At 31.4% G+C, this 27006-nt stretch overlaps 4 protein-coding genes and 1 non-coding gene across 6 annotated transcripts; all 5 read right to left on the bottom strand.

The window, feature by feature from the left end:
* Positions 1 to 308: 308 nt before the first annotated feature.
* On the bottom strand, positions 309 to 2712 carry LOC111415699 (pro-resilin-like). Its single transcript, XM_071196918.1, has 3 exons — positions 2543 to 2712; positions 1070 to 2479; positions 309 to 583 (listed from the first exon to the last, which is right to left on the bottom strand). Exons 1-3 carry the CDS (start codon positions 2552 to 2554, stop codon positions 377 to 379), a joined length of 1629 nt encoding a protein of 542 aa, XP_071053019.1. The 5' UTR covers positions 2555 to 2712; the 3' UTR covers positions 309 to 376.
* TRNAN-GUU (transfer RNA asparagine (anticodon GUU)) lies at positions 624 to 697 on the bottom strand. Its single transcript has one exon. It is a non-coding gene; the product is annotated as a tRNA-Asn (tRNA).
* Positions 2713 to 11731: 9019 nt separating the features above from the next.
* LOC111415709 (nuclear apoptosis-inducing factor 1-like) lies at positions 11732 to 13533 on the bottom strand. 2 transcript variants are annotated; one of them, XM_071197067.1, is made up of 6 exons: positions 12850 to 13533; positions 12515 to 12772; positions 12347 to 12433; positions 12216 to 12287; positions 12128 to 12157; positions 11732 to 12036 (listed from the first exon to the last, which is right to left on the bottom strand). In XM_071197067.1, exons 1-6 carry the CDS (start codon positions 12976 to 12978, stop codon positions 11740 to 11742), a joined length of 873 nt encoding a protein of 290 aa, XP_071053168.1. In that variant the 5' UTR covers positions 12979 to 13533; the 3' UTR covers positions 11732 to 11739. The 2 variants fall into 2 exon arrangements, with proteins under 2 accessions (XP_071053168.1, XP_071053169.1); XM_071197068.1 differs by having other exon boundaries at positions 12551 to 12772.
* A 2065-nt stretch (positions 13534 to 15598) lies between these two features.
* LOC111415716 (adult-specific cuticular protein ACP-20-like) lies at positions 15599 to 16447 on the bottom strand. The gene is made up of 3 exons (XM_023047535.2): positions 16369 to 16447; positions 16259 to 16318; positions 15599 to 16116 (listed from the first exon to the last, which is right to left on the bottom strand). Exons 1-3 carry the CDS (start codon positions 16375 to 16377, stop codon positions 15856 to 15858), a joined length of 330 nt encoding a protein of 109 aa, XP_022903303.1. The 5' UTR covers positions 16378 to 16447; the 3' UTR covers positions 15599 to 15855.
* A 2261-nt stretch (positions 16448 to 18708) lies between these two features.
* LOC111415710 (uncharacterized) lies at positions 18709 to 24329 on the bottom strand. Its single transcript, XM_023047529.2, has 6 exons — positions 24248 to 24329; positions 23931 to 24191; positions 23613 to 23879; positions 19372 to 19629; positions 19101 to 19319; positions 18709 to 19048 (listed from the first exon to the last, which is right to left on the bottom strand). The coding sequence occupies exons 1-6, from the start codon at positions 24257 to 24259 to the stop codon at positions 18788 to 18790; spliced, it is 1278 nt and encodes a 425-aa protein (XP_022903297.2). The 5' UTR covers positions 24260 to 24329; the 3' UTR covers positions 18709 to 18787.
* Between the last annotated feature and the right edge of the window lie 2677 nt (positions 24330 to 27006).

Below are 27006 nucleotides of genomic sequence, written 5' to 3'. Positions count from 1 at the left end.
ATTCCTACTTTATTAATGTGGAATGCAGTTTCAACGATCAATTCATAATAGAACCGATTCTGAGAACAGGAAATATTAATTATTTCGTGCTTTCGATCTAGATCACTTTCTATTTAGTACAAGTTACGTATCGCAGTTCGTAATAGAACCACTCCGGGATACTTTCACTTTAACCGACTCTTTTGGGTGTTTATTGGATTAGATTATTAAAAAATTCCATTATTATTTTAAAAAAATAAAAAAAGCTTTATTTAATACAACACAATATACAACATATCACATTTAAAGTTAATTCTTTTTCCAACCGAAAAATGTAGCGTAAAAAATTCTTAGACTAGTGATAAAAAGAATGTTATTAAAAAAGTAAGTTTAAAAATTAATTTTTCTTTGAGTTGTGTACTTGAGCATGAAATCCAGTTTCCCAATCGGCTTGATAAGTTACGGTTCTTACATTTCCATCCGGTTCAACAAGAGAATATTGTCCCTTAACAACATCGCCATCCCTTTGTTCTTTTTGCTCCTTTATATCACCCGTGTGGGTGTCATGAACGGAATATTCAAATGCATATTTTGGATGGGCATCCTAAAAAAAAATAATTTCTCAAAATAAAAAAAAAAAATAACGCCCCCGGGTGGGCTCGAACCACCAACCTTTCGGTTAACAGCCGAACGCGCTAACCAATTGCGCCACGGAGGCTTGATACTAAATAAACTCAATTATAAAGCGGGAATTTCAAAAAAAATCTTAAATTATTTTAATGGATCGTAAACGTCGAAATACAACGATGTAATTGTAAATTAAGGGTTTTATAAAAAGCCGTTTTCCCCGCGTTCATTAAAACGCGGTTATCTTAAATAATAAGATAATCGTTAATTTCACACGTGTTTCGAACTTTTACTTTTTTATCGCTCGGGCTACCGTACTTTACTCTCTTCTTCGATAAATTGACATGACGGGCTTAATGGAATTTTTTCGTTATGCCGCGACCGAATTTGTTGATCGTTAAAAGTTAACGGTGCGAAATCCGGCGCTTAACATTTCATTATGAGAATCAAAAAAATTACTTACGTAGTAACCATTGTTTTTTAATAAAACTTTTCCTTTTCCACTGCCATTTTGTAGCTGAATATCGTTATTACCTTCGTAATAATTATTTCCAGATCCGTAACTTCCTCCGATACCTTTTAATCCAGTTTTTTCAATTTTTAAGTTAGATACGCTGTAAGAAGTTGCTTTTCCTCCGCCAGATAAATATTTTGAGTTTTCGGCGTAATCCCCGAGTCCGTAGCTTGATTTATAATCTCCAGCAAGATTTTTTAGGTAATTTCCTCCTGTAGGACCAGAATTAGTCCCAATATTAGCTCTTAGATAATTCGCCCCAGAATGACTTCCTGTGCTTAATCCAGAAGATCCTCCAAGTATTCCTATATTATTTATTATGGGGCTTCCTCCGGAATGACTTCCAAAACTTTTTCCATAACTGCCATAACTTTGTGGTCCTCCTCCCAAATGATTAGATTTTTCAATTTTCAAATTTGAAACGCTGTAAGATGTTGCTTTACCAATTCCGGAAGATAAATCTTTTCCAACATCAACTGTATAACCTAATCCTCCTCCATAATATCCGCCATAATTTCCTACATAGTTTGCGCCATAATTTCCTCCGGTATTGCCAAGATTATGACCTCCAGTTCCCAATTGAAGCCCATTTGATTTTCCAATTTTCAAATTAGAGATGCTGTATGATGTTGATTTGCCATTTCCAGAATATTCTAAACCAACTCCATAATTTCCTCCGTAATTATTTCCATAACTTCCTAATCCTCCAACTTGTACCAATCCACTTGATTTTCTAAGATTGATGTTGTAGGAATTTGATTTCCCATCATTAGAATTTTGATATCCATGTCCATAAAGATTAGAATCGGTTCCAATTGAATTTAAATCAACAACTTTCGTTGGGATTAAAGAAATCGATTGGGGTTTATGATAATTTAACGCGGAATACTCAGATCCATAATTTGATCCATAACTTTTTACATAAATCGGTGTTGAATCTTTAACAACTGGCCCAGAATATTCAACATAAGAAGATCCATCTTTTCCAGATCCATCTAAATAACCATCTTGTTCTTGAATTTTTGGGGTTGATATCAAATTGTTTAAAGCGATTTTATCGGAATACGTTGACAAACCGTCCGTTACAGAATAACTTTGCGCATTTTTTGTGGTTATTTGTGGTAAATGAAGATCTTGTTGGGAAATTGTTTGATATGATGGATAAAATGGTATGGTTTTTGTAATTTGTACTTGTTTTGGTGCTGTTATCTGGTATGTTTGAACGATTGGTTGTTGATAATATCCCGATGATGGTGATAATCCTAAGGCTAAAGCTTTTGCATCTCCGCAATGTTTCAAAAGATCGGGGTCTTCTAAACAGTTTGTTTTCGATAAAATTGTTGCCAAAAAAATTACTATCTGATAAATCAAAAAGAAATAATGTAATTTTTTATAATTATTAATAATTTTTTAAAAACTTACCAATCCCCTCATTTCTTGTTGTTCTTAATGTTTTCTTGTCCCAATAAATTTTTGTTTGTGTTCTTGGGCTATCGATAAAACGTTTCTCGCGCTATGAAACTAAAACTACTGACATGTTTCAGATGTTACAGGCTTTTATATACATCCGGGCAGCTCTGCCCTGCTTGGATAGCTCACAAAAGTATTCCTCCTATATGTTAGCGGTGTTTTACTTTCACCGATAAGAAGCTATAATTCTGATTGTTGCGGTTTGTTGAGACTCTCAAGACAGCACGATTATTTTTGGATTGAGATGTATCTAAAACTATTTGGCATACTTTAAAATTATCTACACTACATAAATTTTTATTAATTTAGAAGTTGATAATAATTTAAATTTTATTGTACCGGAAACGATCGATAAAAACAATGTTACGTGGATCGCCTTTATTTCTAATTTCCAAAAGTGCAAGTTGTCCAGCATTTCCAGTTCTTAAGAAAAAAAAATATTGCGACGTTGAAACTTCGGAATCCGGCAAAAAAAAATCAACTTTTCTAATCTTGTCTTCGAAGATGGTCTTGTGCACTTGACCAATGCCGTTGTCGAGGAGGTCATTATCGTGGTTCTTGTACGTAGTTTTAACGCATCGTTGGTTTCATAATGTCTTTGGCATCGAAAATCAATAGACCGAAACCGAAACGTTTTAAACTCGAAAACAATTTAAATTTGAAAATCAAATTTTATTTTTTAAATTGTGCATTTTTTTTCTTTTCTGAATGTATATAATTGAGATATAGAATCTTTCTGTGGTACATAATTTGTTTAAAATAGTATTTACAAAATATTTTTATTTAAAATAGATGTTGCTGATCTACTTTCCGTTTGGGTACTTTTCGAAAAGACCAGTAAAATCGCGTTCGATTACGTAAGCTTTGGTCGCCTGTTACAACTTACATTAAGAGCAGCAGCCGCTTATTTTATTTTTAATTTTTTTATTTTCTTTTCTTCTTAAAGATATCTCGAGCGCTGCTTTACACTTTCGATTTGCATACGTACAATATAAATTCTACGAATTAGCATATTCATTACGTTTGTAATATTAAACGGTGTGAAAAATAATTAATGTTTTTTATATGTATATATTTTTTTTTTCTGTACCAATTCAATTAACTTATATAATACATTTAAAAAATTATCATCTATTTTTTCGTTTTTATATTGTTATAATGAGTGGTTACAGTTGTACGTTGCCACTTTAAGATGATTGATTGTCATAAGAAAAATATAGAGATTTTACAACCTGTTAATAAATATTTCTACGACGTTTCTTATCTTAAAAGATTTTAAAACAATTTTCTATAATTTAACACCGTTAGTGTAACACACATAATTCAATATAATATCTTTAGAAATTTTAAAATTCTTTATTGTTCCACATCATTTTATAGAAAAAAATGTAAGCTTTAATTTTATATACAGGGTGCCCATTATGTATGGAATATAGTATATATCTTTGTAGGTATCAACTTTATAGAAAAACATTTTATACAAAACTTGTTTAATATTTTATTTGCCATAATAAGACTGCAGTCAATTGTTTTTAATTCAGAAAACAAATGAGTAAAGAATAATACTTAAATTTTTTTAAATAGCAATGTATTCTTTCTTTAGGCTCATTTGATAGAGATTATTTTTCTCTTTACGATGGCGTAAAATTTTTGTATCCTTACATCAGAAAATTTTTGAGAAAAATTGTTTATTAATAAAAATTAATCAATAACATTAATCTAGATATCCGAGATCGTCAAGTACCTCGAATTATTACTGTAAATTAAATTTACATACAAAATAAAACAAATAAACGAAAAATTAGTGTACATCTCCAATAATTCGAGGTACTTGACGACTCGGATATCTAGATAAATGTTATTAGTTAAATTTTCTTAATAAACAATTATTACATTTGTTTCAAAAATTTTACGTCATCGTAAAGAGAAAAAAAATCTCTATCAAATGAGCCTAACGAAAGGGTACATTGCCATTTAAAAAACTTCAAGTGTTATCCGTTGCTCATTTGTTTTCTGAAATAAAAACAATTGAATGCTGTCTTATTATGTCAAATAAAATATTAAACAACATTTGTATAAAATGTTTTTTTATAAAGTTGATACCTACCAAGATATATACTATATTCCATACATAATGGGCACCCTGTATATTAATCTTCAAAAATAAGCTTTTGATGTTTTTTTAAAGTTGACAGCGGTTTTGTTAGATTATAGTGGTCATATACCATAAAAAAATTATTTTGGCTAATTTACCAAGCAACCTATGAGTATTATACAGGGTGTCTCAGCGAGACCGGTCATTAGACGTTTCTGTGGTTCTGGCCAAAATAAAAAATTGAGAATTCAGACTTAAGTATTATCAATTACGTTCTCTTCGTCTAAAATATTTTCAGATTTCTAGCACTTCCGGTTATACCGGAAGTTGACACCTACTTTATTTTTTTAAATGGAACACCCTGTATATTTTTACATATTTGGATTTGTCTGTTTTCAAAGTTTATAAATAACTTTACTTTTTGCAATTTGATTCGGCCGTTCTTGAGTTATTCGATTTTTTCTAGAAAAATCTGCTCCAGCGGACATTTGTTCAAAAAATCATAGAACACTCGATTTTTGAGATATCAATTTAGGATTCAGAACATGCTTAAACAACATGATGGAGTATGTTTTGGTGCCGAGAACGGCTGTCTAGATCGTTTGGTCACTTTACACTGACACGTTAACTTTTCGAAATTTGGAACTATCATAACTTCATTTTTTTAAATGGCATCCCCCATATTTTATTACTTAGTCGTCTTCGGCGTCTCATTTTACATCTTTTATACTCCATATGTCCTATGCCTAACATTAATAGTTTGAGAAATAATTAGGGTTTTTTGAAAAATGCTCACATATCATATCGATATTAAACTAGTGTGCCATGGAAAACAAATGTTTAATGACTTATTGACAAACGTCAAAGTCTGATTTACGTTGTTTGATGCTTGTGAGTCTGAAACCAGATAAAATGGATATTAATAACGTAAATAATGTTTATACAAATGAAGAAATCCATAATTTATTTTTTGTGCACGAAAAGTGCGACAAAGTTCTTAGTAGAACTTGCAGAATGCTTAATGAAAATTATCCACATTTACCTCCGATGACAAAAGGTAAATTTAGAAGAATAGAAGCAAATTTTTTGCATTTTGGACGAATTAATCACGTATTAAACTGACCAAAAAATGTAGTAGATAATGCAACGGAAGAGGTGAATACCTTGGCTTATTTCGAGCCCAGTCCCAACACCTCAATTCGAGCTGCCAAAGAAGATCTGGTAATCATACTACGAACTTTGTCGCACTTTTTATGCATAAAAAATAAATTAAGAATTTCTTGATTTGTATAAATGTTACTTTCGTTATTGTTATCGATTTTAACTCTTTTCAGAACTAATATTAAGGGACCTAACAGATAATTATTAGCTCACATGCATCAAGTGACGTAAACAAGTGTGTCTTTGACAAGAACTCATTGAAAAGGTTTGTTTTTCATGGCACACTAGGCTAAATATTCTTATGATATGTGTGCATTTTTCAAAAAACCCTAATTATCTCCCAAACTATTAATGTTAGGTATGGGACACATGGCATATAAAAGATGTAGAATGAGACACCGAAGACGACTAAGTAATAAAATATAGGGGGTGCCATTTAAAAAAATGAAGTTATGGTACTTCCAAATTTTGAAAAGTTAACGTGCCATAGTAAAGTGACCAAACGTTCTAGACAGCCGTTCTCGGCACCAAAGCATACTCTATCGTGTTGTTTAAGCATATTCTGAATCCTAAATTGATATCCCAAAAATCGAGTGTTCTCTGATTTTTTGAACAAATGTCTGCTGGAACAGATTTTTCTAGAAAAATTCGAATAACTCGAGAATGGATGAATCAAATTGCAAAAAGTAAAGTTATTTATAAACCTGGAAAGCAGACAAATCCAAATATGTAAAAATATACAGGGTGTTCTATTTAAAAAAATAAAGTAGGTGGCGACTTCCGGTATAACCGGAAGTGCAAGAAATCTGAAAATATTTTAGTCGAAGAGATCATAATTGATAATACTTAAGTCTGAATTCTCAAATTTTTATTTTCGCCAGAACCCCAGAAACGTCTAATGACCGGTCTCGCTGAGACACCCTGTATATAATATGGATTGAGCTAACTGAATATATCTACTAACAAAAAGTAGATGTGGCTCAAGGTGAATAGACGCAGATGGAAAGCGATAATGTGAAAGTGTAACAAAGATAGACATAAAACGGTACTAAACAGACGGGCGCATGCGCACAAAAGTGTCAAACCTCTTCCATTTGACGTTTATCGTTTTGTTGTGTCACAGCCAGTCACACCGTTATGTTTAAAAATGTATTGTTTCGTGTGCAAAGTTCGCGATAATACAGTTTCACATCACCTGTAAGCATTATAAATGTTACTTCTAATTGATAGTTTTTTATCTTATAAATTAACGCACGTCCATTATATGTCAGTACGCTTCTATGTCTATCTCGATTCGATCACCTTGCGCAAGCTATCTCTCTCGTTGGCTCAATCCATATTATATATAATCAAAGATTGTTCGACATCATTTTATAGAAAAAAATGTAAGCTTTAATTTTATATGAAAGTCATATATTAATCTTCAAAAATAAGCTTTTTTATGTTTTTTTAAAGTTAACAGCGGTTTTGTTAGATTATAGTGGACATATGTAGTTACCATAAAAAAAATATTTTGGCTAATTTACCAAGCAAACCTATGAGTATTATATATCGTTTAAACGTGTAAACTTTAAGCTTTCTTTTAGTATCAGAATCATCTCTTAATCTTCAAAAATAAGCCATTTATGTATGATTTTTTTAAATTTGACAGCAGTTTTGTTACGTTATAGTGCACCGTTAACAAATTATTCTGGCTTGTTTTTCAAACAAACCTATGAGCAAAATATATCGTTTAAAAGTGCACAGTTTAAAGTTTCTTTTAGTATCAGAACCATCTTAAAAAATAATTTTATATTACAAATAGCATCGATTATTTAAAAATACAAAAAATTATCCATATGTTTCATATTCAATTCTATAAAAAGAATGAAGGTGTAGAATTACTTATAAGGAGCGTAAAAAATTCTTTTAAAACTTGGAAGGTTTTAAAATCGTATTACTAAATAGGCGTTTCGAAATTGCTCTCGTTCTCCGCCGTTCGAAATTGAATTAGTCTTTATTGTTATTACACCGTCCATTTTACACGTATTTATGTACTTTACACTATGCCTGTTTAGAGAGTGTTACTTTCTGGGTTACACCGTGGGTGTCCAAGATAATGGTAAAATGCTTATTTTTTTAAAGGAAGAATTTAGATGTTGAGTAACAAAAAAGAATGTAAATTTATAAATATATCCATCGACTAATATTTCACGCACCGTTACGCACATGTAAAAATTGTGTGTGTAACAACCACGCCTTTAAACATTTAAAATGAAAACAAAAAACACGAACTCAACAAAGATCCTGAGTCGTGAGTCTGACTTTTTCTATAACGAATAAAGATAAAATAAGAAATAAAAGTTTTAAGCTTTAAGAATCGCACATATTATGATACAGTAATAAATTTGTTGTGGAAGTGAAACACTTAATGAATAATTCAGTTTTCTCGAGTTAATACAGTCATCAAGGAGCTTTCAGTTTTCTTGGGTTTGCTTTCGGTTCTCTCTTATCTAATGCGGTTGTCATTCTGCGAGCCTCAAATGTCCGTTGCCGTCGGATTATGTAAAATGACGACAATAAACCGGTGCAAAAACGGCCACTTTAACGATTTAAGAAAAACGAACGTTTTAAAATGTTTGAATTGAAAACGGACACTCCTTATTTCACAGAACGTGCGTTTATGTCAGGAAAAATAAGTTGGTTCAAAACTTTTAATTTAAGAACAATTTTCTTACAAACGATTTTAATCTGGATTTTTTTAACTTGTCGACCTGTCAACACAAACAAAGATAATTATCTTAACCGTTTTAAAGATTAGCATATTAAAAATTATAACGATCACGTCAATGTGAATTAAAAAGTCGATCCGTTACATTCGTTGGACGTTTTCTTTTTTATTTTAAAACGGAATTAAGAAAGAAATAAACAAGACGAGATAGAGAATGATACGGTTTAAATTGGATTTTCTCGTTAAACCCGAAATATTTAGCTTTCACTGAAAACAAACAAAAAAAATAAATTCTTCTTACTCTTAAAACTGAAAACATCTTGTACTCGATTGCAACACGACTATAAATCACTTTAATATGCGCTTTAAGTGTCGGTAATTATTAACGATTTCCATTACCAATATTGACAATAACCATTTTTCACCGCCAATTCCCAACGACTAATTGAAAGCACGAGCAAGAAATAAAAAGTTAATTTTACAAAATGATTAAACCAAAAAATTTTTATTCTATAAAATCTGTCAAATTTTAATAAATCACATCTAGTTTATTTATGAAGATGGTTTTGATACTAAATGAAAGCTTAAAGTTGAGCACTTTCGGGTTTAGCCGTCTTAAGAGACGTACCTCATGATTTTTTTGCATAAAAAAGAGATGCTCTTTTCAAAATTTATATTTCATATCTATAACATTCAAATATACAGAGTTGGATTTAAAAAATCATAACGAAAGATAAGACATCATTTATGGTACATCAAATTTGCTTTAAACTGTTTTTTATTTCATTATGATATCTCAATTCGTTCTTGAGATACGATTTTTTTAAAATTTATATTTCATGACACAAAGAATAAGGCATATCCATAATCCAATGTCGGGTGCTTTGTTTTAATTATTTATTGGACACCTGATTCTTTTGCAGGAAGTGTTAAGCATTAAAATTCGGTAGTGCGTTTTATTATAATAAAATGAATTAAGTTTTATTTGAAATGTTTCGAGAAAACGAGTAATTTTTTTATTGCGATTTAAAACCGCTTCGTCCCGTCGTCTTTACATTTTTTGTATATTCACCTCTAGTATTCCTTCTTCACACAATAAATTAAGGAGGGGATGTTTGGAACTTGATTCGCCAATAACGCATTTTAGTTTATGTGCGGGCATTTAAGGGTGATAAAGCAGTTTAGAAAAATAAACCTTATTACTTGAATGAAGTGATAAAATACGTGCTATATTTATTCCAAGTGTTAGGTGATATTAGTGATATAGTTGAGATCATCGGATTACTATTTTATGGATGTTAAAAGGTATCGTATTTATGCATTTTTTTTGTCACAATAAATAATTTATCTTTTCTTTCCAGCTGAGCTTCAAAGTAAAATCCAAGGGAAACAACATCCATTCGGTGAGTCGTTTTCAATTTTATTAATTTACCGAAACATATCAAGATAATTCGCGATTTGAACGGTGTAATGTTGCCAGATAAAAACCGTTTGAACGCTACTCATTTTTCGCATTGGGGGCTAGACTTTCAGTCGGGAGATACGTGAAGGCATTTAAATAACCGTACGTAGGTACTTAGTAAATTTTGAGATCGGACATTTCCGGCTTCGCATTCATTGTGGATCATGCTTTCGATCGAGACGTTGATGACTAAAATTGATCAATTAATTAAGGAGATAATTGATGTGTATGATTAAATATTATTAAATATGTCGAATAGGGCATTTCAACAACTGCATTTACGCCCGGTTTCATAATAAAATTAAAGGCGGCTTTAAATATTTAAAGTCACTTTATCTTTAAAACGCGTTTCATAATCAATTTTTAACCCTAAAGCCGGCTTTAACTTTAAAGTCGCGATTCTCTCACTTTAACGAGGAAAAGCGGCTTTAAGCGCTGTAATATAACCTATAAGTGTCACTGCGTGTGCTTGTCCGCTGATTATATATCTGTTCATTTCACTCAAAATACAATGAATTTGATGGATACGAGTTCAAGTTCATCATCGGAAGATGAACCTGTACTTGTATTTAGAAGACGTAAAGTTTACAAGAAGAGAGTGGATTGTTTCCATCGATATAATGAAACTGAATTTTTTGAAAGGTTTCGACTAACAAAAGATACGGTAGTTTCGTTATTGGCATTAATTGAAGACGCAATATCGCTGACCTCAACCAAGTAAGTTATATTATATAATAAAAATATATCCGGTATATTTATACTTTGCATTTTTCTTTAGAGGGGGCTCTATACCAGCAATGCATAGACTATTGTTAACCCTAAGGTTCTATGCAACAAGGAATATGCTCCTTTCTGTAGCGGATTTTATTGGAGTATCGAAAGCCTCAGCATGTAGGATAGTAAAGAAAGTTACCAGTGCTATAGCGTCACTATCACCTCGCTACGCAAAAATGTATTCTACGAATGCAGAAATGAATAGGGCTGCGGAAGAGTTTTATCGATTTGCAAGATTTCCACGCACGAGTTATTGGTGCTATTGATTGTACACTTATCAAGATACAATCACCAGGAAGAGAAGACGGTGAAATATATCGCTCAAGAAAAGGTTTTTTTGCACTGAATGTGCAGACAGTTTCTGACGCACGTTTAAAAATTCGGAATATTGTTGCGAGGTGGCCTGGTTCGTGTCACGACCAAACCATATTTAATAACAGTAGTTTAAAAGAAGCCTTTCAAAATGGGATGTATGGACGATATATGCTTGTTGGAGATAGTGGCTATAAAATTGAACCATACCTTATGACACCTTTACAACAAGTACAAACACCAGCTGAGAACTTGTACAATGAATCGATTATCAGAACACGGAATGTGGTTGAACGTCAATATGGAGTGTGGAAAAGAAGATTTCCAATTTTAAGTTTATTAGAGGCTGCAGATAGAAACAACAATGAATGTGATAGTTGCGACTGCAGTACTACATAATATGGCCATAGACATGAATGAGAGTATTCCTGGAGAATGGACCAATCCATTTAACGCAGACGAAGACGAAATTGAACAGGATGACGATCATAACATAGAAAGGGTTGAGGGTAGGGGTCGAGGTGTGAGGCAGTTGCTTATTAATGAACATTTTGGTAGACTTTAACTTTTTATAAATAATATATATTTCATATATATATATATATATATATATCGTATACAGTTTCATGTGTTAATTATTTAGTCAAATCTTTCTGTTTTTGAGCTATTTCCAATTCCAATAAACGTATTCTCATTTTAAATTCTTCATTTCTCCTTTCTTCTTCTTTCTTCTCTCTTTCTTCTTTATTTTTCTCTCTTTCCGCCCTTTGCTGTTGTGCATCAATTTCCCCTCTTATTGTTAGATATAAAGTTTTAGCTTCATAATAAATTATCTTTGTATCTACTAGAGGATTTGGTATGGTTAACCTTAGTTTTTTAGAAACTGGATCTTTTAATTTACTGGGCACGTACTGGTTCCAACTTGAACGTCTCTATAATCATTCCGCAAAACCCGTAAGTCACATATAAAAAAGGTAGACTTACGGGTTTTACAGATTATGCCGACGATACATATAGATATACCTTTTTCACCTGTGGAGTATCGACTATACTCTAGAAAACATAATATGATGTTAGTAAAAACAGTAAATAAAATATGGATATTTTATACCTGTACAGTTATAGGATTCATTGACTCGGTAACATCATTTCTAAGAGCGCACAATTCACTTACGCAACTCTCCTAAAAAAAACATGTTTATTATTACGAGCAACTTCATGACCTACAGTAATTTACATTACCATAGTCTGACACGACACCGGAACCTCACTTGCTTCTGTCGCTGGAGTTGGTGGAATTTCCACGTATTCTACTGAAATATCTCCTATCTGTAAAATATTACTGCAATCATTTTACTGTACTATATGTAATATATTATGTATGTTATATAGTGAAAAGCAAAGAATTACATTATCGCTGTCAAATTGCCCTCCTAAGCCAATTACCGTTTTGATATTTACAATTCTTAACACAGCTTCCACTACCGGATCAAAATCTGTGCTACTTGCGGGACCGCCACCAGTTACAGTGAGATTAATCCGATTTCTTGCCACAGCTTTCTTTGCTTTTGTTTTCAGATTATCGTACTTCGCTTTCAGCTGATCGATGCTGCGACAGTGTGTACTCTTTGAATTAAAATTCAACTCTATTCGTGCCCATGCCTGCTCCTACAAATAACAACACGAGACACACAATATAAGTCATATTTCAATATTATACAATATTATTTTATGTAGTCACTCACCTTTTCGCAAGTCGACAGTTTGTTAGTCGTCTTACATTCAATAACACCCTGCTCTTTCTCAACTTCTTCAACTAACATCAATTCTTCTTCCTTAGAGAAGTTCAACCCCCTTTTCTTGATTAAAGACATATTAGAAATAATATCGAATACTCAACATTCCACCCATAGAAAAATAAATATAAATATATATATATATAGAAGCATTACTCCCCACTATTTTTTCGGTCAAATTGATTTCAACGCCTCTAGTGGTCTGTGGTACCTACTACTTTTAATAAAGCGCGAAATTTAAAAGTATTTTTATTCAGTTAATGGTTATTAATTATTGATTTCAAACTTCCACCAGTCAACATGAAAATGATAACAGTAAAGGTACCATTTTCATGTTGACTGGTGAAAATTTGAATTTTGTTTTCACTTCGTTTTGTCTGCAACAAAACGCCTGCACTTTCGACTCTTCAGAGTACCACGAGAAAAAATGAAAGGAATTTTGGCGTAATGTCATCAATAGAACGACATAGTTTTGAAGTTCCCGCTTGACATTCAAAATGGCCAAAATGGCGGCAAACCGCGGTACTTTGTAAATCTAGGGACTTTAAGCAATTTGTGCTTACAGTGCCATCTAGCCGTCCGTGGTACCCATTAAATATCTGTCTTTTTTTATACGTATTGAGTTAACACACCGTGATTCCACCGATGTTTATACTCAAAAATGACAGTGTGACAGGGAAACGCAGTGTTTACAATCGTAACGAATGAAATCTTACTAGAATTCAGTGTGACCAACTTGAATAAAAAACATAAAGCGCCTTTTACTAAAGTCGGCGTATGAGTGTATTATGGAACGCGTCAACTTTAAAATCGATATTAATGCCGGCTTTAACCTAAAAGTGCCTTTAGTTAAAGTGGCTTTAAGTCCCGCATTATGAAACCGGGCGTTAGCCATTTAAATGCCATTAGGGCATTTTGTGATTTCGATAGAAGAAACTATGGCGAATTGAATGACCTATAGATCTTGATAATCGAGTACATGGTTTATGAGTTATGACCGCTTAAAGAACGTCATTTTTGTATTATTTTCGTGTACCTTCGCAATATTTTGGCGTTTTAGCGGAATTAGAAAAAGATTTCGATTCGGGCAATAATATGTCAATATGTCTAATAATAATTTTTCTCAAGGTTTATATACTGTACCTTTATTGCCTGTCTTATTAATGTCGAACTTCTTTTTTATTTCGGTTTTCATGATATTAATTTTTTTGGATAATTGTTTTGTTATAAGTGACACATTAAAAATTTCTCTATATTGTTACACTAACACGTTTAAAGCGGCCTCCTTTTCGATTTTAATTTGAGGAGCCTGTGATTTGTTAAGAACAATTTTATGTTCCTTCAATTTGTGGACAAATATTAATCGCTTATCAATTTCTTCATCATTGTTAAATTCCTCATTTCCACTAGAATCTGCCATGGCACAAAATGTTGTTTTATTAACGTTATTTAACCCACGGTGTTGTATTAACGTCAACACAGTAGTAAAAGTTGAACTACATATCTAAATTTACAGGTTGAGACCTGTTCGAATAAGCAATTGCTATAGAGGTGTAGGAACGGCAGCATTTGCTTAAAAATTTTATTCACGTGATAATCTAGCCATAGCTTTTACTTGTGAAGCAATTGCTTTTCCTAAAAAGCGATTGCTTAAAGCAATTGCTAAAATTTTATTCATTAGGACCATTGTCTGTGGTCAACAAAAAATACTACTTCACAAACAATTTTTTATTACTTAACATCACGGATTTCAAATTAGATTAAAGATAAAAAAATTATAACCGTTTTTTCATCCAATTTGGCTTCCGAATTACATCAACCGTCGTTAGTAGTGCTCCTGTAAAGGCGGTTTCCTTTAATTAAATTAGGTTCATAAAAAAATTATTTCGGATGGGCTTTGAGTTTGTGAATAGAGTGAAATATATTTTATGTAATAATCTATTACGTAACGTTAACGATAAATGAATGTTGCTAGAGATTTTTTGATGGAGAATTTAAGTACCTTTCATAAATTGAAATGAATATGCTATTGTGTTAACGATACCGAAAAAGCTTTAATAAATTAATTAAATAGTAACACTTAAATCTTGCCCGATATAGATGGTTATCGATTTCATTTAGTTATAGTTGAGAAATCCCGAATAGCTTTATTAATTTTTCCTCAAAGATTTATAACGGCCGTTAAATTGATCTAGTATGGGACGAAGAAAAAAAAAAGTCTAAACTTTAAAGAAAACTGGATCGACATAATTTATGTCAACGATGACGGAAGGCGACCGTTCCAATATGTTCAATTACGTAAGAATCCTTTTAAATAGTATTCAATAACAAAAATAAATACAAAAAATATAAAATCAACATCAACTTTGATGTTTTATTTGGAAAGAAATATGAAAACTAAAACTTGCTCCAGGTCTAATTGTTATGGTATTTAGGTCGAAGAACGTTGTAAATACGTTTCGGATTATTTTTATCGATTTTGCGCAACACGGAGTTTTGCGCTCGTTGAAAACGCCCCGTTAAAGTGCTACCTGTTTAATTTTAATCTTTTTAATCCGACTAACCCATTATAAACATCGACTCACGTACGGAAGGACTAATTAAACTTAATTAATTACAATTTACACGTATCGCGATAACATACCACTTAAAATTTAAACCAAAATAAGTTCTTATATGAAAGTAATGATAAGGTTAAAGAAATGAATAAATAAATTCAGGATGATTTTTAATATTTTTTTTTAAGTTTAGTTAAAATTGGTAGTTTCGAACAATAAAAAACATAATTTATTTTCCATAAAAAAGAAACATAAACAGACCATCAACAACAATTAGATCTCGCACAACGGATGATTATACTAACTACTAACTATGTACATTCGCAACGCAAAGAAAAATCAAACAATCATCAACCGAAACGAAGAACATTTTTCAATTTGTTTTTTAGCTTTAGTTTTATTGGTGACCTTGCCCAAAGTATTGTCCATCATTTGTACGGTAATGTTGAGGATGTTGCGCGTGTCCAACCCTTTCAACGCGTGCATTAAATCCATTATGATCATCAGCTTCGTAATGAACAATTCTGCGCGTTCCATCGGCTTCAAGGAAAGAATACGAACCGGTTACTTTATCTCCTTGACGTTGTTCTTGTTGTTGTTTATTATCCCCAGTGTGTTTGTCTTGTACACCGTATTGAAATTCATATTTTGGAGGTGCCTGTAAAAATAAAAAGAAATTTACGTTAATTTAGGCAACCCAATTTACTTAACTATGTAAATTTAACGTAACCTTAAGAGATGGCGCTTTCAACAAATAATTAAATTTTTTAAATTATTATTTTATGAACAAAAAAACTTACATAATAATCTTGGTCTCCTGTAGCTAAAACGTAAGCTACGATAGAAAAACATACTAGTACCTAAAATAATAAATAATGAATAAATAAGAATGAAAATAAAAAAAACTTACTTTGAACATTTTTAATTTGTTTAAATTTTTATAAGGTCTGTTTGTTCTTTATCAAACTAAATCAGTCGAACTACTTGTCGAATCGGTTGTGCAGAGTTGATATTTATACCGGGCGTTCACTAAATGCCAGTCGAGCGAGAATTAATTGATAAAAACGTTATTAAATTCGGTTACGGCTGCATATATTTGAAAGTGCGTGTGCCGGTTCTCTTTGCGCCACAATTATTTCAATAAGTTATTCTAATTTTACCGCGGCAAATATTTCACTTCAAAATATTCAAGCACTCAGTAACATTTAAAGTATCCGTTTAAAACCCCAATTAAAGTAATCACCATATTTAATACGATTAAACAATTAAACACTTAATAGTTAATGTATTTTGTTTCTTCTTGATCTTTTTTAAGGTCAACAGCGCGCTTAACAAGCTAATTACTTAATAATGGGTTTACAAGTTTTGCGTAACATTATGAATGAGATACGAATGAGATGACTTTTATCTTTTATGAATGAAATCTCATCTTTGTAAAGAAATTGAATTGTGTAATTTGTATTGTATTTAATTTCCGCTAATACGAGGAAAAAAAGGTAAATAAAATGAGAATAAAGAATGTAAATTTAAGACATAAATTTAAGGTTATATTAGAGGTAAGTAATTTAATTAGCAAGTTATGTGAACTAGAAGTTTTTATGAATTAATTAATGATTTACATATGGTTATATAAGTCTAAAATTTAAAATCTAACCTAGATTTTAATTTTATTATGTCTGAACTTTCAATAGAGTAACAAAATAAAATATACAATTTTTTTTTAAATATTCTTAACTTATTTGTTTTAAGGTGTGATAAACTTAGAGCTTTCAGAACTTACTATAATTCCTAGGATTGTTTTTTTTTGCGAAGAAGCAATGAAATCAAAAATGAAAGTAGTTTATAAATAGGTCGTTTACCTATTTTTTTTGGGTTGGGTTTGGTTATTCGCGTTAGTCGATTTCGCAAATTTTTCCGTTTTTGGCGATAGGATGAAAATAGAGGATGATAGCTGTTTGGACTTGTCGGCATTAGCAGTTTGTCGAAAAACGAGATCATGACATGTAAGCTACTTTTTTTCTATCTCTTTTAGTTTCGGAGATAGCTTATACGGACAACGAATTTGGGACACCTGTACACTATTTATGACCGCATGTAGCTCACATAGTATAATAATAACTGAAAAGATCCGATCTAGAGTTACCTTCAACATAAGCTAAACTGGCTTTTGGCGAAGACAATAACTTGGTTGAAGGGAAAATGTTTTCGGAATTTAAAACCTTAATCAATAGAGCTGCACTGATTGTGTTGCAAAATAGATAATGATGTCTTTGCAAAATAGCTGAATTAGGCCCTAACCAGAGACAAGATTACTAACACCATCTGAATCAATTTATTTCTAAAGAACTTTACTATTTCTACAAGAATTTTTGTAAAGGTTTGCTTAATTTTAAGTTAATTCAAAATATTCCAAATATTATCAGAAATAAATATGTCCAAGGAAATATCGCCGAGTAGTTCCACAATTGTATGGAATACTTCAGGTTCCCTTTTTGCGCTATCTAGAGCTTCCTATTCACCAACCATCATACTGGACGTTAGTGATTAAGCTAATTTTGATGAAGTTTTGAGTGCTAAAAATGGTAAAATCTGACTTACCAGTTGTGTGTTCTAAAATAGAGTGGCTAAACCGAGACACCATTTCACAGAATTTTATAACCATACACCATTGGTGCCTATGCAGAATTCAACCATCTTACTTAAAGGAAATGATTTAAAAAGTAGTTTTTAAGTATAACATTTTCTCAACGAGATAAGCTATCAATGGCAAAAAATTGATATCAAGGAATGTGCATACGTTTGCTGAATTGCGTATTTTTATTGGGATAGTAATAAATTCTTTTGCGTTACCACAGCTGGAGCCCCATCCATCACTAGCAATTAAATGGGTTTGTTGATCACACTAATGAAGACTTTCCATCATATATCTCTTCCTATTGCATCATTTATCAGCAGGTTTTGTGCTCAAACATACATACTTAATATGAAGGAATGAAACTTGTTAACTCAGGTTGCAATAATGACTCTTTAAAGCTCAATTAAAATTTAGCAAATCTGTTAAGCATAATGATTTACTTCTATGTACATACAGATGTAAGGTAGTTAACTTGTAAAACGTTTTTAGAAACATTTCTAGAATTGCTGAAAATGGGTAATAAATGGCGCTTCAAATGAAACGTCAATTTGACAGATCTAGAACTAATTGTCAACATTTGACAGTTTAAATTCAAGAAAACTATGTACATAATTTATTTTTTTATTTTATATTTGAATTTCGCAAGTTTATATCACAAACATATATAATAATTAACCCGTAAATAAAATCGTCGTTAATGTTTATAATATTCGTCATATCCACCACCAACGTCATAATTTCCTTCTGGATGTGAAGATTGGCCACTTTTCGTAACCACCGCGTTAAATCCATTATGATCATCGGCTGTGTACTCAACCGTACGAACTGAACCGTCTGGTTCTACCAAAGAATAAGATCCTTTTACGACTCCGCCTTCGCGAACTTCTTGGTGAGATTTTTCGTCTCCGGTGTGTGGATCGGACACTCCGTATTTAAATTCGTATTTCGGAGGGGTCTAAAAAAAGAATTGTAAAGTTTACTTTACTCCCAAATTAATTATTTATTACGTAATAATCTTCTTCGTGACTTTGTTCGTTAGAACCACTTGAAGATCCATAATCAGATCCACTTCCGTAACTGCTTTGACCACCTTCCGAAGAATATCCATGCCCACCACCTAAATTATTTATAGCCTGGGCGATATCATATGTATTGTGTTCGAAATTTCCGCCTAAAACACCGGCGTTAACCGTCGCAAGGAAAATCACGACACTCACAGAAACAATCTAAAAAGAATTTGATTAAAAATTTTCCGAATAGTATAACTATTTTTATCACCTTAAACATTTTATTGATGATATGATCTATATGTTTGGGTTGTTTCTTAGTGGATGGTGTTTGGATGTGTACTGATGATGAGTTGGTTTGGGGGGACGCTTTTATACATGGTGTTGGACGGTTAACTCTAATTAGGATCTCTATTATGGTGGCGGCAGAGAGGATTTTGAAAGTTCGCCGACGGTTTCGCGATTGCGAAAATGGGTATCCTTGCTGTATGCCGCTTCTGTTGGTGCTTGATGCCGTTTCATTCACACTCTGATGAGTTTAGTACGTGAAATTAACCTTCAAAAATCATAATTTTCAAAAATGGAAAAAAAAATTGTTTGCAAGAATAATGTTACAAAACTTTAAAATTGTTATTTTATTAATTTTCTTTTTAAACCGTTTCACTTTCGTTTCATAGAGAGCAATACGACAACCTGCGAAGACTCAGCAGCACTCCGAAGTAGCCAAAGTTATTTCTCCTCTTGCAATTCCCACACAATGGACTCCCATAAACTTTGCTATATAAAGCTAAAAAAATCTCTAAATGAAATTTCTCGACTAGATACACCTTTACCTTTACTCCATTTACAATTATGTAATGATTTTCAATTTAGCGTTATACGAAATCATAAAATAATTTTTCGATGAATCATGAAACTTTAAATTGGATTATATTTTTGTGTGAGAATTAAAATTTCTCAACGAAAATTTTTTTATGTTAATGGTGCACTTAAGTAAACGAAGAAGAAAAATCCTTTCCAATGGTTCCATTCTTAAATCTCAACAATGGTCTAGTTCTTTAGTAATAATTGACTTAGATGTAGCTCGTTTCACCATGAATACGCCGTTTTGCTTAATTCTTCCACATACACAGCGGGAGTGATGAAATGTTTAACTCATCCCGTTCGAAAAAACGCGGTTATTAACACATCTTTTGAAAATATATCGTCCGGAAAGTCAATTTTATATACAAATGGTTGGTGTTTATTTCTTTATTTACGATCGAAACGTGATGAGAAAGTGACTTAAATGGTTTTGTGTTAGTAAGTACAGATGTTAGTTCTATAGGAGATTATTTTTATTTCAATGAAATTAATATTTATTAATTTGAAATTAAGTTTCAACAAAACTTAAAATTTCTTAAACATTTTAACCTTTATTTAAAATTTATTGCCTAACTTATTTTAAATTAACATTTTAATTTATATCTCGAATTTATTGGTTTTTGTTATCTAAAATGCTTTCACCTCACCTACACAACGAAAATTGAGAGCGTTCAACTTTTCATCCAATAATATTATAACTAGGGCACGGAACTTTTGTAACAAAACGATACGATTTCCCCCCTCCACTCGTTCTCAGCAGAAAATTTCATACAAAAGTTTTCTCAATAAAAAAAATATATATATAAAATTTTTTTTGAGATTATGTTCTTAATTACTGATCAAATCAAAAATTTTTATTAACAATATTTGTTTAGAATTACTTCAGGAACAATGTTTGTTAAAACAATTTTTTGCTAATTTGAAATTTTAATTTCCCTCTGAATAGTATGCTATCAAAATTAATTATCTCAACAATTATTGTTTTTATTAAAAAATGTTTTAAATAAAATTTGATTCAATTTCGATTTTGAATCAATTATCTTAATAAAAAATTTTTACATCTCTATTAATTAAGCATCTAAGTATAATTATTTATAAAAACGGAAAAATTATTATTTTGAGGTTATCTCCTTAATTATTGATTAAATCAAAAAGAAATTTTGACAAAGTTTGTTTAGAATTGTTTCAGGAACAATTTTTGTTAACATAATTTTTTTCTAATTTGAAATTTTAATTTCCCACTGAACAGTACGCTACAAAAATTAATATTTTTGAGGTTATATCCTTATTGTTGATTTAATCAAAAAATTTTGTTAACAAAATTTGTTTAGAATTACTTCAGGAACAGTGTTTGTTAAAACAATTTTTTGCTAATTTGAAATTTTAATTTCCCTCTGAATAGTATGCTATCAAAATTAATTATCTCAACAATTATTGTTTTTATTAAAAATTGTTTTAAATAAAATTTGTTTCAATTTCGATTTTGAATCAATTATCTTAATCAAAAATTTTTACATTTCTATTAATTAAGCATCTAAGTATAATTATGTATAAAAACGGAAAAATTAAAAAAAATTATTATTTTGAGGTTATCTCCTTAATTATTGATTCAATCAAAAAAAAAAGTTGACAAAGTTTGTTTAGAATTGTTTCAGGAACAATTTTTGTTAACACAATTTTTTTCTAACTTGAAATTTTAATTTCCCACTGAACAGTATGCTGTTTTTTTAATCAAGATTTTCTGAGAATGAGTGGAGGGGGGATATCGTATCGTTTTGTTACAAAAGTTCCGTGCCCTGATTATAACACTAATAATTCTTGTAAAAAGTTAATTTTTTAATCAAATTATTATTTAGATTTTATTACGTGTATATGATTTATTATTTTTTTTATTTTGACGCAAAATTGACCATGAATAAATACAATTTAATAGGCTAATAAGCATCTGGGTTCGCCGCTTTGTACAAATTCACTTTCTAGCTGAATTTTTTTACTGGATGGTTGAAACTGTGCGGGTTTTAGAACAAGATCAAATTACATAATTGATTACTGCTATGTAACTCTAATAGGAATTCCTTAACGTAATTTGGTTTTGATGTGTTTTAAGTGATTTGATTAAATAAAGTTGAATGGTTTTAAGGAGGATTTTTATCCCAAATAAAAGTATTCGCATACATTAAGCGACATAAAATTTTGGTACATCTAATATTTAAGAAGCGGTTATAAAGGAACGTTTGAAGTTAGATTATACCAAATGTTAACGGTCCAAGGTCAACAGTTCATTTTATACAGGGTGATTCACATAAGAACCGATACAGAGCAGAGACATGTAGAGGACAATAAATTAAGATGATTTAACGGAACTTATCTCTATACTAAGTTGTACACCTGAGGAATTATAGGTCTTCAAAGTTGGCTCTTAAATTTTTAAAAAGTTCAATATCTTCGTAATACATTAAGCTAGAAAAACCAAATTTGGTATACGTTATGAGTGTACCAAGGGTATTAATTGGTAGCAAATTGAACTCAATTGAAGCATTTCAAAGAGTTGATTAAAGGTGATGGTACCCTAAATTTTGACAGATTTTTTTAATCTTTTGGCGGATTTAATACATTACTACTTCATTTCATGTGGAATTTAATTCTAAAACTTTTCTTACTCTTATTATTTTTTAAAAAACTTTGTCGTTTTCATAGAAAACTTAAATAATTAAACCCACGTATTTCGTAATGTTGCTTAAAATAAGCGAAAATTCAGTAGTCGGCTATGAAATTGTACGTCAAACTTGACAAATAGGTTATAAAGTTATTTGACGACAAGGTTTTATAACCTATTTGTCAAGTTTGACGTACAATTTCACAGCCGACTACTGAATTTTCGATGATTTTAAGTAGCATTAACGAAATTCGTGTCTTTAGTTATTTGAGCTTTTTATGAAAACGACAATGTTTTTAAAAAATAATAAGAGTAGAAAAAGTTTTAGAATTAAATTCCACATGAAATCAGGTAATAATCTGTTAAATCCACCAAAAGGTTAAAAAAATCTGTCAAAACTTAGGGGACCATCACCCGTAATCAACCCTTTCAAATGCCTGAATTGGTCTCAACTTGCTACCAATTAATACCTTCGGTACACTCATAACGTATACCAAATTTGGTTTTTCTAACTTAATGTATTACGAAGATATTCAATGTTTTAAAAATTTATGACCCAACTTTGAAGGCCTATAACTCCTCAGGAGTACAACTTAGTATAGAGATAAGTTGTGTTAAATCGTCTTAATTTATTGTCCTCTACATGTCCCTGTTCTGTGTCGGTTCTTATGTGAATCACCCTGAATATATTTTTTTAAATTGCATTTTAAAATTGACGACTTACATATGTAAGTGAAGTTAAAAAAAAATGTTTTTTTGCAAAACGGCTTTGATTTAAGAAATGAAACTTTTTGAGGTTATAAAAGAACGTTTAAAGTTAGATTATACCAAATCTTAACTTTCCCATATTAGAGGTTAATTAGACACATTAAAATCATTTAAAAGCTTTATTTAAACCTTCAATAACACTTATTAATCTATAAAAATTATTTTATAAAATTCACCTAACAAAAAATAATTGCTTAAAGTAATTAAAATTCTTAATTTTAATTCTTATAATAATCATAAGCTAACGGAACTGAACGAACACCAGTTTTAACAGGAGCTTCTGGATGAGTGGCATGTCCACTTCTTTCAACAACTGCATTAAACCCGCTGTGCTTATCAGCTGTATATTTAACAGTTCTAATGGTACCGTCAGCTTCGTGAAGAGAATATTCCCCTTGAACTGAGTCTCCGTTTCTTACTTCATGTTGAGATTTAATGTCACCAGTGTGTTTATCTTCAACTGAATATTTAAATTCATATTGAGCGGGACCCTAAAATACAAATAAAAATGAGGAATTATTATTGATTAGAAAAAGTCTTACATATTCTTTTTCTTCATGTTGGTTATATGCTGGTAACGAAGAATAAGCTGATAAAGAAGAATAAGTTGGATATTTAATTAAAGTTGGAGTTTCTTTTTGAACGTAAACTGATGATGGTTGGTATTGTGGTTGAGGAATATATTGTTGATGATTTCCTTGAGAATGTCCCCCCAAACTTAATGAGACGTAAGATGTAGCACCATCATGATGATCAACTGGGGCTGAAGAAGAAATTGCTAAGATACTAGCTACGATGCAAATCTAAAATTTAATCGAAATAAATTATTTACCTTTATAAAATTTCACTAATTAATTACCTTTGAAATCATTTTAATTCGATTGAGTTGTTCTCCTGATTTTGAATAGTTTTCAAGTGTGATTCCTTAAAAAAATTCGTTTCATTTATATAGGTAGTGATACGTTAGGGGGCGAATATGAAAGTTGTTTCAGGCTCCGAAAAAAAAATTACTTTTTCCTGTTACCAATCCGGACACGTTGAGCTAATTATATCGGCTCTTGTCGCACGACGTACGCGCATTTTTTCTTTCTTTTTATCGCTTTTGGGTACCCAATTTTGGTTGTGACGTGTTCTGCGTAATTCTGACGTAACGATCTTTTTCGTATGCCAAACAGTTCCCAATTAAATATCACCAATACGTGCGAAAATTCATTAATCAAAAACCGGAATAATCCTGCATTAAATAACAGCATAAACGACATTGATTTATTACGTTTTAACGAGTGTTAGTTTACATTTTTAAATAATTTTGAAATGTTACGTTGTTTTCATATACAAATTTTCGATTTCAATTAAAATTACTACTACTAAAGTTTTATTATTTTTTTTTGAGTTTGACACATTCATAGACTTCAAACAAGCATACGACAGCGTTGTCAGAAATAAACTCTACACCATATTGCGCGACCATAATATACCATTCAAATTAGTGTGGCTTTTCAAATGCATGTTATATAGCACAACATGTCGAGTGAAATCGAATTCAAACTGTCTTTAGGACTGAAACAAGGAGACAAAATAGCCTCCACACACTTCAACATATCATTTCAATATGTTATGAGAAGAAGCGAAGTCGGTCTAAACACAACCTTGATGCAAATGACATTAATATCCTTGGCAAATCAATGAGGCGGTCAAGGAAGTCTTTGTAAACTTCGAAACTGCTGGAAAAGGGGTTGGACTAAGGATCAAAGAAGACAAAGCCAAATTCATGATTCAGAATAAGAGTCTTAGGTATCTTGTTGGGTAGAGCGTCACAATTGGAGACTACAACTTCGAAATGGTGGACTCCTCAGCTACCTGGGCAGCAGTGTACATAACGAAAACGATGAGACTCTCGAAATACAAAAACGAGTAGCCACTGGAAAGAGTACATTCTACTCCCTATTCGTTCTCATATTTCCTGAGCGGCCATACGTATTGTGCAAAATTTTCGAAACGGTTTGTCGGACACCTACTGACATAAAGGAACAAGGCATTGCAGCAATACTAAGGTTCATCAGAGACCTAGATTTGCCCTAAACCTTTGGAGGATTTATAATAGATCTCATAGGTCTATACAGGGTGTCTCAGCGAGACCGGTCATTAGACGTTTCTGGGGTTCTGGCCAAACAAAAAATTTGAGAATGCAGATGTAAGTATTATCAATTACGTTTTCTTCATCTAAAATATTTTCAGATTTCTAGCACTTCCGGTTATACCGGAAGTCGCCACCTACTTTATTTTTTTAAATGGAACACCCTGTATATTTTTACATATTTGGATTTGTCTGTTTCCAAGGTTTATGAATAACTTTACTTTTTGCAATTTGATTCGGCCGTTCTCGAGTTATTCGATTTTTTCTAGAAAAATCTGCTCCAACGGACATTTGTTAAAAAAATCATAGAACACTTAATTTTTGAGATATCAATTTAGGATTCAGAACATGCTTAAACAACATGATGGAGTATGTTTTGGTGCCGAGAACGGCTGTCTAGATCGTTTGGTCACTTTACTATGACACGTTAACTTTTCGAAATTTGGAAGCACCATAACTTCATTTTTTTAAATGGCACCCCCATATTTTATTACTTAGTCGTCTTCGGCGTCTCATTTTACATCTTTTATATTCCATATGTCCTATGCCTAACATTAATAGTTTGAGAAATAATTAGGGTTTTTTGAAAAATGCTCACATATCATATCGATATTAACCTAGTGTGCCATGGAAAACAAATGTTTAATGACTTATTGATAAACGTCAAAGTCTGATTTACGTTGTTTGATGCTTGTGAGTCTAAAACCAGTTAAAATGGATATTAATAACGTAAATAATGTTTATACAAATGAAGAAATCCATAATTTATTTTTTGTGCACGAAAAGTGCGACAAAGTTCTTAGTAGAACTTGCAGAATGTTTAATGAAAATTATCCACATTTATCTCCGATGACAAAAGGTAAATTTAGAAGAATAGAAGCAAATTTTTTGCATTTTGGACGAATTAATCACGTGTTAAACTGACCAAAAAATGTAGTAGATAATGCAACGAAAGAGGTGAATACCTTGGCTTATTTCGAGCCCAGTCCCAACACCTCAATTCGAGCTGTCAAAGAAGATCTGGGAATCATACTACGAACTTTGTCGCGCTTTTCATGCATAAAAAATAAATTAAGAATTTCTTGATTTGTGTAAATATTACTTTCGTAATTGTTACCAATTTTAACTCGTTTCAGTACTAATATTAAGGGACATGACAGATAATTATTAGCTCACATGCATCAAGTGACGTAAACAAGTGAGTCTTTGACAAGAACTCATTGAGAAGGCTTGTTTTTCATGGCACACTAGGCTAAATATCCATATAATATGTGTGCATTTTTCAAAAAACCCTAATTATCTCCCAAACTATTAATATTAGGTATGGGACATATGGGATATAAAAGATGTAGAATGAGACACCGAAGACGACTAAGAAATAAAATATGGGGGGTGCCATTTAAAAAAATGAAGTTATGGTACTTCTAAATTTCGAAAAGTTAACGTGTCATAGTAAAGTGACCAAACGATCTAGACAGCCG

This window comes from Onthophagus taurus, chromosome 6, assembly GCF_036711975.1.
Source record: "Onthophagus taurus isolate NC chromosome 6, IU_Otau_3.0, whole genome shotgun sequence".
In the NCBI taxonomy this organism is placed as follows: Eukaryota; Metazoa; Arthropoda; class Insecta; order Coleoptera; family Scarabaeidae; genus Onthophagus; species Onthophagus taurus.
The sequence above is the reverse complement of the archived record's forward strand: the minus strand, read 5'-3'. Positions and strand labels throughout refer to the sequence as shown.

Excerpts from the sequence above, each read along its gene's own strand:
- LOC111415699 (XM_071196918.1), bottom strand. Across the intron at positions 584-1,069 it reads TAAAAAACAATGGTTACTAC|GATGCCCATCCAAAATATGC; the intron begins GTAAGTAATTTT and ends ATTTTTTTTTAG.
- LOC111415709 (XM_071197067.1), bottom strand. The coding sequence starts at position 12,978 with ATGTCTTTAATCAAGAAAAGGGGGTTGAACTTCTCTAAGGAAGAAGAA. Across the intron at positions 12,434-12,514 it reads GGCAATTTGACAGCGATAAT|ATAGGAGATATTTCAGTAGA; the intron begins GTAATTCTTTGC and ends AATATTTTACAG. Across the intron at positions 12,288-12,346 it reads CGGTGTCGTGTCAGACTATG|GAGAGTTGCGTAAGTGAATT; the intron begins GTAATGTAAATT and ends TGTTTTTTTTAG.
- LOC111415716 (XM_023047535.2), bottom strand. Across the intron at positions 16,117-16,258 it reads CAGGAGACCAAGATTATTAT|GCACCTCCAAAATATGAATT; the intron begins GTAAGTTTTTTT and ends TTATTTTTACAG.
- LOC111415710 (XM_023047529.2), bottom strand. Across the intron at positions 19,630-23,612 it reads TAGCTTATGATTATTATAAG|AGTGTGAATGAAACGGCATC; the intron begins AATTAAAATTAA and ends TAAACTCATCAG. Across the intron at positions 19,320-19,371 it reads TCATCAATAAAATGTTTAAG|ATTGTTTCTGTGAGTGTCGT; the intron begins GTGATAAAAATA and ends AATTCTTTTTAG.